This window comes from Leuciscus leuciscus, assembly GCF_965113295.1.
Source record: "Leuciscus leuciscus genome assembly, chromosome: 20".
NCBI lineage: Eukaryota > Metazoa > Chordata > Actinopteri > Cypriniformes > Leuciscidae > Leuciscus > Leuciscus leuciscus.
Window position 1 is genome coordinate 4,955,817 of NC_138744.1, and position 19,417 is coordinate 4,975,233.

Consider the following 19,417-nt stretch of genomic DNA (forward strand, 5'->3'; position numbering starts at 1 on the left):
ATACTATTAAAGGAACATTCCACCGTTTCATATTAAACTATGTTATTCCCTTAACTAAGACGAGTTGATACCTCATACCTCTCTCATCTCAGTGCGTGCACTCAATCGCTCTGGCGCGCGGCCACACTTTGATAGCACTTAGCTTAGCAAACTTAGCTAACTTAGCAAACAGAGATGAAGCTAGAAGCGACCAAACACCTCCACGTTTTCCCTATTTAAATACAGTTACACGAGTAGTTCCATGACCAAGTATGGTGACACAAAATAAAACGTGGCGCTTTTCTAAGCGGGTAAAAGGATAACGATAATGTATGTCGGAATAGCACTTGGGGCTCGGGAGCACTTCGACTCGGCGCAGTAAAAATTCACTCCTGAAAAATCCTCTCCCTCTCACTTCTGTCATTAGAACCAACGTGACTTTTTACTGCGCCGAGTCAAAGTGCTCCCAAGAGCTATTCCGCCATACATGGTTGCTTCTAACTTCATCTCTGTTTGGTCCCTAATGAATGAACTGGGCTAAGCTAAGTGCTATCAAAGTGTCGCCGCGCGCCAAAGCGATTGAGTGCACGCACTGAGACGAGAGAGGTATGTATCAACTCGTCTTAGTTAAGGGAATAACATAGTTTAATATGAAAAAAACGGTGAAGTGTTCCTTTAATATAAAAAAAAAAACTGTTTTCTATGTGAATATACTTTTAAAATGTAATTTATTCCTGTGATCAAAGCTGAATTTTCAGTATCATTACTCCAGTCTTCAGTCACATGATCCTTCGGAAATCATTCTAATATGCTGATTTGGAGCTCAAACATTTCTTATTATTGATGTTGAAAACAGTGATGCTGCTTTAATATTTTTGTATGAATATAACATTTTAAAGAGCAGCATTTATTTGAAACAGAAATCTATTGTAGCTTTTGTAAAATGTCTTTACTGTCACTCTTGATCAATTTAATGCATCCTTGCTGAATAAAAGTATTCATTTCTTTTTAAAACTTGTGCTGACCCCAAAACTGTTCAGCGGGAGTGTACTTTTATGTTTTCCTCTTTGCATGTTAGACTGAATTGAATGGCATGTTAGACTGGATTGAATGGCATTCACAACAAATTTAGCTTCTGTGATGTGGCGTAATTCTGAGTGAAACCTAGCCAAGCATCACCATGACTATTGCTTAACCTCATAGTTCGGGATTCGAGTCGACGAACCCTAAACCATATCTAGAGGCTAAAATTACATTAGAGACTTCAGCCAAGCAACCATCCAGTACAACCTAGCAACCGCATTGCAATTTCCTGGCAAACACTTTCGCGGTTTAGCATTATTCATATTTTCCTTCAGTCTATATTCAAAATTATGATTTAATATTATTTTTCCCCATCCTTAATGTTAGCAGAAAGTCATTTCAGTTTGAGAAACACATTCATATTTTCATGAAAGATTGATGAATCATGTTCAATAAGACCTGGGACATTTATTAATAATGTAAAATGGGGTCAATTTTGATTTCAGTCTGTTTTGTTTATATTAAGGCAATGGAACAAAAGTTATTTCGGCAGTGAATGTTGTCGGTTATAAGCAAGAAGACTCCAGGGGCCGGATTCACGAAGCTATTTTAGACCGGTCTATAGTGTTAGACAAGTCTAAAATGTGCTCATAGTCTAGTCTAATGCAAGTTAGACTGCTTCACAAAAATAAAGACTGACTTAATTTAGACCAAACAAATTAGACACCTTACCCCCAGGCTAACTTAGGTCTAAGACTCTGTTACCTTGGCAACCAGCAGTAACAATCAGTTACATTACACACAGCCAAAAGAAAAGGGAAAATGGCTCATAATTTAAACATTTCTTCTTGTTACTACATTCTCCGTAAAGTAAAATGTCCTTGTAACTGTTACACTCCTCCAACAAACACATATTTTCCGCTGGGGTAAACTGCACTGAGCGGCTGAATGCGCTTACTCGATCCGCCATGTTTTTTGTTTTGAAAAGAGTCTTATTTTACCCAGAATGCATTGCAGTGTAGTCCTACTTAAGATAGTCAGAGTCTTAAGTGCTTTGTGCAACGGTCTGATTTTGATGTCTATCTGAAGTCTGACTATCTACTATATCTAAGCAACTTCCTGGCAAACACTTTAGCGGTTTAGCATTATTCATATTTTCCTTCAGTCTATATTCAAAATTATGATTTAATATTATTTTTTCCCATCCTTAATGTTAACAGAAAGTCATTTCAGTTGGAGAAACACATTCATATTTTCATGAAAGATTGATGAAACATGTTCAATAAGGGATATTTATTAATAATGTAAATGGGGTCAATTTTGATTTCAGTCTGTTTTGTTTATATTAAGGCAAAGGAACAAAAGTTATTTCGGGAGTGAATGTTGTCAGTTATAAGCAAGAAGACTCCAGGAATGTTACTCCACTATGTTGAAAACCCTTTTCAAGACCGAGAGGAAACGTGGTGTGCTTCTTTGTGAAATAATAATGACTGACACACTATCAGTGTGACTCCAGTTAACCTCTTCATGTCCACTGATTTATAGACAATGGCAGGGAGCTCTTCTCACTGTCGCTGATTTGGCCGACATCTCTCCTCTGAGATCTCAGCTGATCCTCAAGCCATGTGCTGGGAAGGTTATCATCAGATTTAGGAATGTGAGCTCAGTCCAGAGCTGAACGGAAAGGTGGGGAGCCGGGAAGAGGCTGGGTCGGAACAAATATTTTATTTTTAATCATATGGAGCAGGGCTATTATATTTTTAAAACAAATATTTTTTCAAATTCAGTTTCTTTTAGATATAATTATTCCAAAATTGTTTTTTGTTTTGTTTATATCATTGCAAAAGACAATTTTAGTTTAATATCCATTTTAGTTTATTTTAAGTACTAGTATTAAGTTTAAGTTTCCATTTCAGTACTAGTATTGGATTTAGTTTCTCTAGTTTTTATTTTGAATTGTATTTTTTTAATTATTCAGAAATATGTATTATATTGGTTCTCATTGGAAAGTTTTTGTTTTTGTTGTATTGAATTTGTAAATTTAATTTAAGTTTTGATCAGTTTGACCTGTTAAATAGTTGTTGTTTTTTTTTGTTTTTTTTTTGTATCACTAGAAAATGGCAAATTTTATTTGAGTATTTTATTTATTTATTTATTTAGTTGTTGTTGTTTTGTATTGAATTCAAGCACTAGTATTAGTTTTAGTTTCACAATTTTGTATTTTGAATTAGTTTTTTGGAAATTGGTTTCAATTATTCATAAATTAATATATATATATATATTTTTTTTTTTATTAAAAAATAGCCAGTAAAACAAAACTAAATAATGGCCGGTTAAAACTAAACAAAATGTATTTTTAATTTTGGATTGTATTTTTTAATTTTTGTTTAGTTTCAGTTAGAGTTATGCCAAGTTCACACTGAACGATTTTAGGCCCGATTTTCGCTCACCAACAGGTTTTGGGAGATCGCCGTCATATGCCCGAAATCATAGGCAAATCGGTGCTCGTTCACGCGAGCGACAATCACGCAGTGTGAATGATCAAAGACGCGATCTGAGACGATCCCCAACGAGTCGCAGACGCCCGTGAGATATTTGGCATGCTAGATATCTGGACCTGTTGGCGATTCAAAATCCTGCTGTGTGAATGTGTTCTGACTGAAAACTACATCGCCGATGACCGACAGCCAATGAGAGAGCAAGATACAGGGCAGCGGGAAGTTCGGGGAGGAGTTATAGACCACAATATCAGTATTTTAATAGATAAATTTACAATTGTATCAAACAGAAACAAAGCACAAACATTTGCTTGACCAGCAGCAGCACATATTGCAAAATTATTTACCCCCCAACTCTCTTTGCAGAACACACAGTCCTTGCTCCCCTCGTCTCCCCAACCATTTCCTCCTGCAAATCAGCACACAGACAATTTGGATCGTAAGCTTCTTGCAGGATATCATTTTTAATAACATTTTCAGTCTCGCGTGAGAACTCTGGTCTCACGCACGTATGATCTTGCATTTCCTGATCACTTCTCGCACGTGTTTGGTTGTGAAACATAGATTTGCGACTGACAGGAGTTGTCGGCGATTCCTCCTATTGTAAAGTCACGCAGTGTGAAAGCTCCTGTCACCGACCCATCGTGCAGTGTGTACACACCAGCAACTGAATGCTTCCCCAGATAGTCACGCAGTGTGAAAAGAACAGTGACCCGACTACTTTGAAAATCGTGCAGTGTGAACTCGGCATTACCTGTTGATTTTTATTTTATTTTATTATTTTGTTTTTTTTTATTATTATTATTAGAAAAAGCATCTCAAGCACAGTACAAACATCAGATTGTTACATAATTAAATGGAGGGAAAAAAGCAAAAATTAAACAAGCATAATAAATACTCACATACAAATGAACATATAATCACAGTAACATATGCATATGCATATAAACAACTAAATAAACCAGAAAAAAAAAAAAGTTGTATCAAGAGCTTGTCTCCTTAAAATAATCTAAAAAAGGGCTCCAAGATTTCAATAAAAGTTCGGGTTTCATTCTAACTCCAAATGTAATCTTTTCAAGTTTGATGGCAAAAAGTAGATCAAGGCATTACCTGTTGATAAATAGTTTTTGATTTTGTTTGTATTTTTCGAAAAACAGCTATTTTTAGTTTGGGTTTTGATTGGAATTGAGTATAAAAAAATATAAAAAAAACTTTGCATATTTTATTATACAAGATCATTTTCTCTGTAATTTTGAGTTGTTAGTGAACATTTATAGCTTCGTATCGCTTTTGTTTTTAAAGTAACAAAATATTTTTTTCAGGGCTAGTTTTCATCGTTCTAGTTTTTGTAATCAGTTTCAACAAACACAATATTATTTGCTAGCTATCATGAGCTGTGTGTGGGCTTGCAGTCAGATAAAGGTTGGACAGAAGTGATCGTATCTTGAGGTCTGGGTATCAGTGTTTTCAGCTTTGCTTCCTTGTCTCCTCTATAAGAGATGCAGCATGCAAATCCAAACACTATATTTGTTTACAGGACATCAGTGCTTTTGCTTTTTTGCAGCATAGTTATAGAAGTAAGCACACATACTAAGGGGTTTATTATTATAATCATTAGGGCTATATGGGAATAGATTCGATTTTTTAAAGTCACACACATCTGCTTGCTTAACTGTACAGTATAGGTTAAATCCTTAATAACCTCAATATGCTTATGCACCACTGACCATCTCTAAAGGTTTCTTGCCCAGGGGGGAGCAGCTAGCAATAAAGGTAAGTGTGATGGAAGTGCCCAGCATATCATTTCTCCTGTACCGCCACATGTACAAAGCTTTACAGTACATCTGATCATCGCCTCTAAAATGATTATAGCTTCTCAATAAAGCTGGCCCATCCCAATTTGCAACTCTTTTGCGGAAGTAAACAAGATTGCATTGGATAAAACAGTAGACAAATCCACTCTTGTCGTCCCTAATTCCTGTGCTTCAACTCATCCGTGACTATTGGTGTTGTGTAAACCTAAAGGAAGACCGCAGAGATCTGTTCTTCCCCGAGGGGATCAGGGAAGTGCTGTCTCGCAACCAAATGCTCCCGTAGCAATGTTTCCATCGAAACTGCCTGTCAAGTGGATGAAACTCAAACAGTCATCCTGACAGGTCTGCTGTTATCAGAACTAATCTGCATGACTGAGCCATAATTCGCCAGGGCTTTGATTCATCAAGGACAAGCATAAAAAGCTCTAATAAGTGAGGAAGCATCCGGTGTGTACTCAGCTCTTGCTCTTAGGCCCAGAGCCCGGTATTGTAATCCTGGAAGTGTCTGCACTGAACTTTTTAGAGCTGCGCATATGTTTGACTTTCTGTAAAGCGCATTGTAAAAACTTGACTTGATTTATAAAAAAAATAAAAATTTATTTTAATTTCTGAAGGCCCAAAGTATACATACAAAATTGGATGAATAAAATATATATATATATTTTTTAATATATATACATTAAATATGGTAATCGAACCCTCCAGAAACTCCAGCACTATGATAGCAACATTTATGGTGGACCTTGTCACCTCAACGTGATATAATATAATACAATTTTATTTTAATTTCTGAAGGCCCAAAGTATACATACAAAATTGGATTAATAAAATAGCCTTAAATATATACATAAAATATGGTAATCGGAAACTCCAGCACTATAATAGACCTATGTCACACTTCCTGCTTCCGGAACGCGGAGTAGGGATTCAGAACTTCCGGTCAACAGTGTTTCTCGATATGGATTTAGATTATCAGCCATAATGTCTAAACCACCCGAGGTAGACTGACCACGAGCTATGAGGTTGTGAAACGAAGGTTTTTGCTTCTGTAGAAGCTATAAGTTCATATGAAATCAACCTTGTTTTAAGAAAAACATGTTTTATCCACGATTTTATGAAAAAAAAAACTACACTACCCACAACGTCTGCTGATTGGTCCAATTCGCTGTTACCATAGAAACGTTTACCGTATGAAATCAACCTTGTTTTAAGAAAAAACATGTTTTATCCGAGATTTTTATATAAAAAAAAAAAAACGACACTACCCACGATCCTAAGCGTAGCAGCTGATTGGTCCAACTCGCTTTTACCATAGAAACGTTTACCTTACTGGCGAACGGCCCGCCGCTGTTGTTGTAGTGCACCGGGTTGCTCTGCGTCAGGACGTAGACAGCCATACCTCAGCTTTCACGCTTTTCCATTTGAGAGTTTTCATTTACCATCCGAACCACATCGTAATATGTGACTTCAGGCAGGTTGCGGAGAGATTTGGTCCGGCGGTATCTATCGGACTCCGCCATTGTAAAAAGCTAACCGGAAGAGCCGTATCCCTACTAAAAGATGTACATCCGGTCTTCAATTTTTTCGTGACATAGGCCTATAGCAACATTTATGGTGGACGTCGCAACCTTGTCACTTCAACGTGATTGGCTGTCTCACTATTTTTTTTATTTTTTTTTATTTACATGATGTTGATCTTTTCTTATATTTTGATGTTCTTGTCACCTCCATCAATCCCAAATCCCAAACCTGCTACTCATTTCCCATAGAGATTCAAAATGGCCACTTGGCTCACGTCACACCAATGGTCACGTGACGTCCAGTGAATAAACTGTGTGAATTGAAATCCATCCCAATCTACGCTGATCACCCATTTTATAATTGTTTGATGTAAATGCTTGGCTTTTATTCCAAATGAGACCAGAGGTCAGCAGACGACTGTCTGGGTCGCTTCACAAGCTGCTTGCTGCTCCCTTAGCGCCTTTCCGAGTGTGATTTGAACATTTGAATGAAAGTGATCTGAATCCTCCGAGAATTATCTCTGTACTGTATGATCACTGTTGATTTAAGGCTTTTGTAATCTTATTTTCTCCAAAGTATGTGAGCTGTTGACTGTCCTTCAGATGATTCATTCTTTGGCTCTCAAAACAGCGCTGACTTTGATCTTTGTGATGTAGCATGAGTTGTAAACCCATCAAAGCATAAAAACTTTTTCTTCTGTTCTCCTTCCTCGTTCTTCAGGCTCGGAGCACTGATAATCTGGACAGTTCTGGGGAGCCTGGGACCCGATCGGTGGGCACCACTGCCAACTTGAAGGGGAAGATGAGCAAAAGGTGAGAAACGACACACCTCTCTCTATCAGTACAGTCATTTAGGGTGTTTTTAAACTACTAGAGTTTGGTGCAAACACATCTCATTTTGGTTTGTTCAAATGGTATTAAATAGGGCCATATGAAATCAGTTTTCTTTTCCCCCAAATTCTATTTACCGTTTACATTTTCTGGATTCCGTTTCAATGGTTTACTTTTTTTTTTTTTTTTTATGATCATAGAAGGATGTCTAATCAATTGAGTTCATGAAACTTAATTTACTAAATTATTCAAATGTAACAATAATAATGCCCTATGAATTTTTTTTTGTATGTTTTCAGAAATTTTTTGTAGTTTTATTGGATTCTGTGTTTTATGATTTAATACAAATGTATTCATCAAATTATGGTATCAAATTCATTCATAAAATGTTGACAATTCAGTTAACCTTTTAAAATGTAATCAAATGAAAATTTTGCATTTTTGGGAAACAGTGCAGCACAATAGAGGTTTAATGTTTAAAATAAAACATGGATGAAAATAGTTTCAATAAACTATTGTTATCATTACTTTGATAAGTTAATTCTACTGCATAATAGCAATATATTTCTATCATAATTAATTCAAGTTGAAACAAACTATTATTTTAGCGGGTTGTAGACATTTTGGGTTAGATTTTGAGGATAGTTTTATCAAATAAAATGATGGAAAGTTTGTGACATTCCACATTATACCTTCAATTCTATTTCTAAGACTGGATTCCAAAATTCTGTCCGCGTTTTCTGTGTCACAGAAATCATAGGTCCCTATCTTAACCCAGCTTTCGAGTCTTTCGAGACTAAGGTGCCAACTTTAGGTAACCACACCCACTTGACCTGTTAGTCCTGACCCTCAAGAGTAAAACAGCCTTAATAAAGGGTTTAGACACAAAAGATACAGACTATTATTTTAGTTTAATAGTTAACAAAGTGTTGCTGTCAGGATGAGTTCAGTTTCAGGTTTGTCCAGCTCTGCACACACCATAAAACAGGAAGTACTTGGTTTCACTTCCCTCTGAAATAGCTGATAATGGGATGCAGAGTTTCCCTGTGGTGTTCATGAGTGCCTTACTGAAAACTGCCCCGGAGAGCTTCTACATTCTCTGTAACTTGAAAATACAAACTAGATCTGTAGAAAATGTGCGTAGTACTTTCCTTTGCTATTACCAGGGCATTGATGAGTCTGTGGCATTCTTCTGTGTTTTGTTTTCCTGGCGAAAATCCTAAGATTGAACAATAGTTATAGTGCCACTTGCCATAATGACTCATTTGATTAACCAGACAAGCTAAACGGTTTTAAATTCACTAGTTTACTCTCGTTGCTACTCTGTGATGAAAGTATATGGTGTGTGTTAACTCATTTGCTTGTTTTCTTGTGGTTCCAGGCTTTCTGTTGTGAAAGGTCACTTCCCCAAGCTTATTGACTGTGCTCATTTTCACTATGAAAATGTGGACTTCGGTTCTATCGAGGTAAGATATTGTCTCGTTGAGCAGAGGTTTCTTAGCTCTCTACCTAAATGTCAAGAAGGCCCAAAGTATACATACGGCATCAGCTTATTTGTATTCTTCTTATTGTTATTATTTTGCCTAAAAGAAGGTATTTTAGAGTCGCCATGTCAGGAGCACAATCAATTAATGGCTATGAAAGCATTAATACTTCCATAATGTGACGTATTTAAGAGTGAAAAAATATTCAGCAGGAATAAAGTAAAATTGGATTTATTGGAATTTCATTGAATGAAAAAGTGTTAAGCTATGATATTTAATGTGGTTTAAGATCATACATTATAAATAAAGATAACATGAACTAGTGAATTGTGAACAATAACACTAAGAACATCATTGAAAATGTCTATTAAAAGGTCTATTTTTTGTTTGTGTTAGTAATGTACATGTTTAGTTGTCGGGTTTCATCTTAGTTAGAGTTGGACATTTAGGGTTATTAAGAAGAAACAAGCAGATATCAGCATACGGCCAGAATATCTCCAGGGCTGATACAGCCTCACTTTGTGACCTTCAATAACACACACACACACACACACTGTTCCAGATTCTGTGTTCGTGTACTCTGAAAGGAAAGAGGAAACAATTACTTCTATTTGATCCACAGATACACTGCAGTATGTCAGAGCTCTTCTCATATAAACTGCCGGTCACACAATGATCTGTGCTTTGAATGATCTGAAGCCAGTCTAAAATCTGTGATCAGTTGAAGAGGGTTTACATTTACAATGATAGACATCCATTTTCAAAATGCATTTCACTGTCCCTGTGGTATTGTTTTTTGTTTGTGCTGCTTATATACCCATTTTGTGTTTATGATGGCAGAGAGCTGTACACACACACACACACACACACACACACACACACACACACACACACACACTCGAGAGCACCTGGAGCGCACTGACCGCACAGCATGACTGGAGTGGGAGTCCGACTCATTAGTGTTTAAACCCCCTAAAGAAAAGAGAAAAATAAAAGACCTTAACATGTTTTCTGATCTGACCCTGTGAAGCAGAATGTGCCTCTCCTCTCCTCCTCTCTGTGCTATTGCAAAATGATTTTAATGCCCATGTACCATACTATCACCATGCTATACTATCTTCCATACCATGGTATATGAATACAGTAATGATTCATACAGTACAGGCCAAAAGTTTTGGACACATTACTATTTTTGATGTTTTTGAAAGAAGTTTCTTCTGCTCATCAAGCCTGCATTTATTTGATCAAAAATACAGAAAAAAATTTAATGTTGTGATATATTATTACAATTTAAAATAATTGGTTTTCAATTTATTATACTTTAAATTATTATTTATTTCTGTGATGCAAAGCTGAATTTTCGGGATCATTACTCCAGTCTTCAGTGTCACATGTGACATCCAGTCTATCACATGATCCTTTAGATATCATTCTAATATTCTGATTTATTATGAGTGTTGGACACAGTTCTGCTGCCTAATATATTTGATGAATAAAAGGTTAAAAAGAACTGCATTTATAAAAAAATAAAATAAAAAAACTTCTTTACTATCACTTTTGATCAATTTAACACATCCTTGCTGAATAAAAGTATTGATTTATTTAAAAAAAAATGACTGACCCCAAATGACTGACCAGTAGTGTATTTTGTTGTTACAAAAGATTTCTATTTTTAAAACATTTGCTTCTTTTTTTCTTCTTCTTTTTTTTTTTAACTTTTTATTCATCAAAGTATCCTAAAAAAGTATCACAGGTTATGAAAAAATATTAAGCAGCAGAACTGTTTCCAACTTTGATAATGAATCATCATATTAGAATGATTTCTAAAGGATCATGTCATAGACTGGAGTAATGATCCTGAAAATTCAGCTTTGCATCACAGAAATAAATGATCATTTAAAGTATAATAAATTGAAATCCAAATATTTTAAATTGTAATAATATATCACAACATTACATTTTTTTCTGTATTTTTGATCAAATAAATGCAGGCTTGATGAGCAGAAGAAACTTCTTTCAAAAACATAAAAAATAGTAATGTGTCCAAACTTTTGGCCTGTACTGTACATTTTACATGTATACTACGGTCAAAAGTTTGGAGTAATTAAGTTTTTATTTATTTTATGTTTTCAAAAAGAAGTCTCTAATGCTCACCAAGCCTGCAGTTATTTGATCAAAAATACAGTAAAAACAGGAATATTGTGAACAATTTTTTTTGATCAATTTAACGTATCCTTGCTGAATAAAAGCATAGCAAAAAAAAAAAAATATTAAAAAGCTGAATAAAACCAAAGCAAAAATCGTACTGACCCTAAACTTTTTAAAAACAAGTACCTTTGAATAAAATGGTATGACCACTTACATGATCTCACTGATCACTCTCATTATTTGAGGCGATGAGGAAGTTTGCACATGCTTCAGGGATATGAAACAGCATTTCAGTGACTGAATTATTGTAAGGGATGTTCCCAGCTTCTCATAAACGATCATGTGTTTTGAGAGTACCTAAATCTCATAAAACACGAGTAGCATGGTCTTAAACGGGTAATCACTGCAATTCGAAACATGTTTACGCTGTTACATTCAGCTTGGATTGGATTTTCCAACTAGAAGTGTGCGATCAAACGCTGCTTAAAATCAGACTTGCAACCTGGAAACTCGTACATAAACTCCGATTACAGTGTAATCCAGGTGTATGATGAATTAACACCCACTGAGATGTACACAGTTGATGATAAACATTCACCTTCTCCATGTAACATGTCTGATCAGGGTCAGGTGTACACAAAATGATACAGTGCTAGTCGACTAGTTGTTCTGGCAACATACTGCTAGGTTATTCCTTGCACGACAATGCAGGACCATGAACGTTCCCTTTTAAACGTTTGTTTATGTGCACTTCTTCACACCTTCATGAATTAATGTCTGCTCTTTACACCTTCAGCTTCAGTTTGCCAACGAGCAGAGCGATGCCAGCTGGACCTCGGGCAGTGCCAAAGATCTGGTTTTCCTTGTGCAGGTGTCCTGCCAGGTGAGTGGGCGCACATGCCTCAGTCAGTGCTAATAATACACAGCCCCTCCTGCTACAGCCTCAAATAAAAACACAACTGATCGAATTGAACGTGACCGAAGTCAGTGCACTACACCTTGTTTAGCATCTTCCTCTCTTCTGCTGGCATCTTGTTTGTTGACTTCCCCCCTGCCTCGATTCTCTCTCTCTCTCCTCTCTCTCTGCCCCTCGTGATCCCCCTACTCTCTCTCCTTCTCTGAAATCTAGGGTAAGACGTGGATGGTACGGCGTTCATACGAAGAGTTCCGGACGCTGGACGCCCACCTGCATCAGTGCATTTACGACCGCCGTTACTCGCAGCTCTTGGTCCTGCCCGCGCTCTGCGAGATCGGAGACCGGGTGGAGGTGAGCTTGACTACACTGGAGACTAATGCTTATCTCATTTAGCTTCAACGTAGCGCATATTGTACCGCTAACAGAGTTAGCTGCTCAGTTTTGAGGTCGTCGGCCAGTTATGTAGGCTGGTGTCCGGACCCTTAGAGACAGTGCTGGGAAAGATACCACTTTATCTTTCACATGTCAATTTTAGTTATTTTTCTCTTTCTTTCATGTATCATGAGACTATATTTAAATCTTGTAGTCTGTAATTACCATTACATACAGAAGCTGTAATATTGTGAAATATTATAATTTTAAATATACAATTAAAAATGTAATTTATTTTGGTGATGGCAAAGCTGAATTTTCAGCTATCAGTACTCCAGTTTTCACTGTCACATGATCCTTCATAAATCATTTCAATCAAGGTTAAAAATGGTTAATAATAAGAAAATGCTGCTTAATATTTTTGTGGAAAGTAATAATTTCTTTCAAGGATTATTTTTGATTTAATAGGAATTTTAAAAGAACAGTATTCATTTGAAATAAAAAATCTTTTGAAACATTATAAATGTCTTTATATAGTGTCACTTTTGATCATTTAATACTTCCTTGCTGAGTAAAAAAATATATATATTACTGACCCAAAACAGAAAATATTTGAATTTTAAAAAGATTGATATTTTCAGTTGATCTTAGCTTGTATTGAACCTAGAACATTGCTTTAAATCAAACTTCTTATGTGATATCTTTGAATAGTGTTTGACTACTGAATGAATTTGCCGTTTGAACATGCATGTTATCCACGCAGATCTTCACACCACTTTTGTCGGAGTATCTGAACCGCCTCTCAATGATTGTGGACAATAAGCTGAACTGTGGGCCGGTTCTCTCCTGGATGGAGGTGAGAGGCAAACAGAGGAGAGATAAGACCGCAAACATATATTAGAGTAGATTAGAACTGAAATCTAAAAGAAACTTATTTAAAAGGAGTGTGAAAAAATGAGAATGTCATCATTCACTCGCCCTCATTTCGTTCCAAACCTATTTGCATTTCTTTCTTCTGTGAAATATAAAATAAGTTATTTTGAAGAATTGCAGCCCATTGACTTCCATTGTATTAACAAACAAAATTCTGATAATATCTTCTTTAATGTTCCACAGAAGAAAATCAGTCATACAAGTTTGGAATGATGAGCATTAAAGGCACACTATGCAAGATTTGTACCTTAATATAACAGCTTCGAAATCATTTTGATGGTAAACGAAAGCGTAGTAGGGCGAATCATCCCGATAGCAAAGCTGGAGGTGGATGCTGTTGGCAAAACCAGCAATGCAGGTTTGAGAGGTGGCACCCCGACAAATCTCGCAAGAATCACGACTTGCTTTACAGCACGACGTCACATACATCAACAACATCTGAAGCAGCCTCTATGGAAGACACTAGCACGCATTTCAGACGTGAATCATGGCAGAGTCGACGAAGAAAGCGCGGCCGGAAGAGTGCAGAGACGGCTCTGCGTGAGTGGTATTTACGACAGTAACGTTAAATACAAGTGCGACTCTAGGGGTCTCTGTTTGAGAAAAACAGAAACTGCATAGTGTGCCTTTAAGTACTCAAGTATAAAAGGAGATTTATGATTTTTTTTGTCATTTTTACTTGCCATTTTTCTTACCATATCTCAAATCTCAACATTTTATATTTCTTTGTAAAAACATTGTAAAAACAAAAGCTGTATCTGTTGTTCTTCAAAGGTAAATTGAATCGCTCTAAATTTTGCTGTGAGATTGCAGTATAACAGCTTATTGCTTTGTATAATCATTGCAGATTGACAACCATGGCAACAGGTTCCTGCTGAAAGAAGAAGCGTCTTTAAACGTTCCTGCCATCGCTGCTGCTCACGTCATCAAGCGCTACACTGCCCAGGCTAGCGATGAGATCTCCATTGAGGTACTCAGACCACTTACTCTTTTTCTTGTGTTAATGCATTTCCTTTTTCGAACAGGACAGTGAGATGGGAGATATGAAAGAATTCAATATTTTAAATATAGTGAAAGTGACCCATACTCAGAATTTGTCCTCTGCATTTAACCCATCCAAGTTAGTGCACACACACTAGAAGTAGTGAGTTGTGAACACACACACACACTACAAACAATGGACACACACCCAGCCAGCCAATTTTGCTGAGGCGCCGGGGAGTGATTGGGGGTTAGGTGCCTTGCTCAAGGGCACCTCAATAATTTCCTGCCAGTATTGAGAATCAAACCTGCAACCTTTAGGTTGCCAGTCTGACTCTAACCATTTGGCCATGACTGCCCCAAAATAAATAGCTTTTAGTTTGTCAAAGCTGTAGCCGACTAACTGCTTGCTCCGTTCAGTGCTGCAAATCAAACTACAGCATAAACTCCATACTCTTCCAAAAGACCTTGTACCCAGTTTGAGTTCTCTCTCTTTCTTGTCCTGTCCTTATTCTGCACATGCATGCACAGCCTGCCTGGTCCTAGGACAAAGTTTTGTTCTCTCTGGTCTTCCTCCTTTTCTTTCTCATCTGTCAGGTCTATTCCTGTCCCCCCTCCCTATACGCTGCTCCATATACAGCGTCTCTTTCTGGGCCAGAAAATGGGGTGACCCAAACTTAGAACGCATTGACGTCCCTTCTCTCTGTCTCTTTTCCTTTCTGTTACTCTTCAAATCTTTTACACAGTATGTATGACATATTTTTTTAAACTGATCCATCTAGCTAGCTGTAATCTCATAGCAGTGCTCTAGCAACCTCTCCTAAACCACATGGTAATGCCTTAGCAACCACCGGGAACAAGCTAGCAGCCACCCAGAAACGCCTTAGCTACCATGCCAAGGACTTTGGCAACTACTTAGTAATGCTGTATTTATGTCTCTTTCGATTCTTCAAATCTCTCAAATACACTAGCAATCTCTCTGAATCCCTTTTCAACTACCTAGCAAAGCCTTAGGAACCATTCAGAACAACCTAACAGCCACCTAGAAACATCCTAGCAACCAATTCAAGCATATTAGCAATGCTGTATTTATCTATGTCTTCACTACACGCATTCTACCAGCACGGTTAGCTAAGAATTCCGGGCCAAAAACGGTTTGTAATCGTGCCGTGCCGAACTAGTCTCAAGTGGAAACCATTCCTTACCGTTGTTATAACTGTCCGGTCCGACAGTGGAAAATCAGCTTTTGAGTCTGTTGAATGTTCTAGCAACCCTTTGAAACCACCTAGTAAAGCCTTAGCAACCACCCACAACAACCTAGCAGTCACCTTAACAGCTACTTAGTAACGCTGCATTTATCTGTCTGTCGAATCTTCATGTCTGTCGAAAGCCCTAGCATCCACACTTAAATCTTTTGCAAACACCTAGCAATGCCTGGCACCTACCTAGAACAACTTAAAGGTATAGTGGAGGATTTTCCCGAATTTTAGAAAAGAACCGCCCTCATGCGCAACACTCTACCTGCTCCCGAGAGGGAACGCCTATTAAACGTGTGCACGAGAGACGGCTAGCATCGCTAATCGTAGCTTACATCAACTTTTACTAGCAGTGATTTTAAATGGATTTCTCCAAATAGCATGCCAAACTTTACCTGTCGAGTAGAAACTTTGTGACTGAGGCATCAGTGGGAAGCCCAACCTGTGCTTTTAGCGCACGCCAGCGTGTGAAATATTCTCCCAAAAACACTCTGGTCTTGTTTCTTTCTTCAGAGGCCTTTCTCTTCTTGTCATACAATTCGTAGACACTTTTTCTCTTGCGACCCTCAGACATTTTGAAAAAACCCGGTGAGAACGGCGAGCTTCAATGAATGGCTGAAACCGTAGCTCACCACACATATACACCTGAAAGTGCGCATGCGCAGAAAGCGAACACTACCTAGGGACGAGCACGTACCACGGCCTTACGTAAACATATCACCAGAATGATTGACAATTAGGAGGACCAATAGTCTTGATGATCCACCCGGAAAAAGAAAATCCTCCACTATACCTTTAACAGCCACTTAGACGTGCCCTAGCCCTAGCTACCACTTAAAGCATTTTAACAACTGCTGTCTGTCTGTTGAATTTGAAACATTTAGGCAACATCAACATATATCTCTTGACAAACTTTCCCTTTTTAGTTTCTTCTTTGGACTTTTTCTGTTTTCTCTCCTCTCAGGCTTGATTCTTTCTCTTTCTGCTCTCTAGTGTGAGATAGGAACTGATATTTTTTTTCCCTTCCTCTTTTTAAAGTTTGGGTCAAAGTGTATTTCGACATGCAACAGTGCTTTTGAAAAGTGATTGTGATAGTGATTGTGATATTAAGTGTTTTGTCTACAGTACACATGATTCTAGCTGTTGAAAAATATGAACTCAGTCATCATCCTGTTATATGCTTGAATATTTTTAAAGAATTTTTTAAGTAATTTGCATATTTCTCTTACTAGATGCGTCTGTCAGTTTGCATGTTAATCGCGTGTATGTGTCTTTGTTCCTCTTTCTAAAGGTTGGTGATATTTTGTCAGTGATTGACATGCCACCCAAAGAGGACACCACGTGGTGGAGAGGAAAGCATGGATTCCAGGTACCAGTCTAAACCTCAGGACTTGATATGGGCCATCTTCTGTAACACTAACATCTTTGAGCTCAATGTTCCCCTCTTTTCCTCAGGTTGGCTTCTTTCCCAGTGAATGTGTGGAATTAATCAATGAGAAGTTGCAGCAGTCTGTCAGTGCTCCTGTCAGTAAGCAAGGTACCACGCACAGTCTTTTATCTAGAGATCAGGAGGGTACTGGAAGTAGAAATGCCATTTAAAGTCTCTTTAGCAAAATTGATTGAGAAATGTACTTTCAGAAGAAAGTGTTCTGTCATTGATCTATGCTTCAGTACACATCATTTAGTTGTCCAGCCAATCTTCATTGGCTTTTCTTCTGTGTTTCAGAGGTGGATCATATGAGCTCCAAACCTGGCGTTACCAACACGACTGGGCCTTCCTCTCCAACATCAGGTATGGTCAAGTAATTTTTTACTTTTTAGTAGTTGCAATTAGGGCTGGGCATAGTATTACAGGCGCAACGGCACGGAAGTAGCGACAAATCTATTCTTCTGTATGGTGATGTACATCCGAGTTTAATCGAATTATTGAAAAAGAGCGGAGACTTGGTTCTATGGATCTGTTGTTGTTTGGATTTTGAGATGTGCATTGCACTCAAAAGTGGAGGCAGATGAACGTGAGCTTGCAGGTGTGGGTTTAAGTGAATTAAATGACTGGAGAAGTCCTGCATACGTCACTGGAGAGAAGCCTGCCATTTCACTGGAAGGTTCAGTTATGACATTTTAAATTGAACATTACAAGGTCAAAAAATGGAATTTATGCATGGATGAATTGTTCACAATAAGATCTTTAACATGCATTTTGAAAATAGTTAAAATGAATTTTAATTTCATTCCAAGTTTAAATGCCAACGGCAATATATACCGCATTGTGCCTGCATTACCACCTCGTTGTGCATTACTTTTTTATAATTCACTGTCTGAAATCAAATATTTCGCTTGTACGGTTACTGCATCTCAAGACATTTTTCAGGTTTTTGTCCTTTTTAGAACTAGTAAAGGAGGATTGAGCCATTGATATGTAATGTTTAGAGATTGAGAGACATTAAGTGTGTGTAAATTACCTGAGTCTGTGCTGCTGTCAGTTGCATTCGGCTGCAACGTCTCTACTAATAGTGAAGCTGTAAGTTGAACTACTTTTTTTTTTTTTAAATGACATTACAACCCCGCTACTGAGAAATGTCACATACTGTAGCTTTTCAGTGGGGAAACTGTTTTATTGAGAAAGTCATGGTTGGGCCTGATACGTTTTTGTGTACGAGAGAGATTGTAAGGCCCTGTCCCACATGGAAGCCCTTGCGATCTTCCTCCATGTCTGAACCTTTGTGATGTAATGCCGATTTGAGTGTCAGGTAGACGTCTGCGCATCAAGGGCGCATATCGGCTGCAAAGGCTGAAACCTAAAATGACAAATGGGTCACCCTACAGTCTTGCACACGTAAGTGCCGGCCATTGTAAGTCCACAAAACCGCAAGTGAACATGAAATGTGCCATTTGGGACTAAGTGTGTGCATGGGAGGGAGAAAGAGCAGAGCTAGAACATGCTTTCCATAGATAATAAAAGAAATGGTCATTTTTATAGTATTTAGCTGTGGTAGGCTGCAAGTCTCTGAAAAAATTTGGTGAAGTATATCCATATTGAAGTGTACTGCTATCAAGAAACTACTGAAACTACTTTAGCTGTGCATTTACTGGAAAATCAGAATCAAGCATTCAACCCTGTGGTATAAAATATAGATACACAACCAGTCAAAAGCTTGAATACACCCAATGTAATTTATTCCTGTAATTGCAAAGCTAGATTTTCAGCAGCCTCAATGAATGAAAGTATTAATTTCTTTAATTATTTATATTACTGCCCCCAATGTGTGTGTATATCAGCCATCCTTTAAATATTGGTATTTGCACCAACCCTTGATAAACCTATATCAGTCAACCACTATTGGTGAATAAGTGATATATCGCCCAGCCCTAGTAGTTTTTTTCAAAAAGACATGCTTTGGTTTCTTGATGTTCTAGCACAGATGATATTGTAGCCTTTGGAGGCACGGCTGCTGTTTTAAAGGTTCTTTTTATGGCCTTGAAAGCCACTATAGTCAAAACAATGCCCATGTTATTATTTTTCACAAATTTGTGTCTTAAGATTTTAAGGTTGTTGGTTTAGTCTTCTGTACATCACAGCAGCATCTTCTAATGAAATGCTTTAACAGTGAATGTATTAGTTTTATAATAACACTTGAACTAAAGATGCATTTGATGTTTCT

General features: G+C 37.5%; 1 protein-coding gene across 8 annotated transcripts in view; it reads left to right on the forward strand.

Moving 5' to 3' along the window:
* Positions 1–19,417, forward strand: part of arhgap33 (Rho GTPase activating protein 33) — a 97,044-nt gene that overhangs the window by 57,615 nt on the left and 20,012 nt on the right. For 4 of the 8 annotated variants that reach the window (XM_082150590.1, XM_082150592.1, XM_082150591.1 and 1 more), the window contains 10 exons: positions 5,239–5,273; positions 7,556–7,647; positions 9,047–9,131; positions 12,094–12,180; positions 12,427–12,564; positions 13,349–13,441; positions 14,366–14,488; positions 17,047–17,124; positions 17,211–17,292; positions 17,482–17,547. In XM_082150590.1, the coding sequence (XP_082006716.1) occupies positions 5,239–5,273; positions 7,556–7,647; positions 9,047–9,131; positions 12,094–12,180; positions 12,427–12,564; positions 13,349–13,441; positions 14,366–14,488; positions 17,047–17,124; positions 17,211–17,292; positions 17,482–17,547 (879 nt within the window). The remainder of the gene's footprint in view (positions 1–5,238; positions 5,274–7,555; positions 7,648–9,046; positions 9,132–12,093; positions 12,181–12,426; positions 12,565–13,348; positions 13,442–14,365; positions 14,489–17,046; positions 17,125–17,210; positions 17,293–17,481; positions 17,548–19,417) is intronic. The other 4 variants (XM_082150597.1, XM_082150596.1, XM_082150595.1 and 1 more) reach the window with 1 other exon arrangement.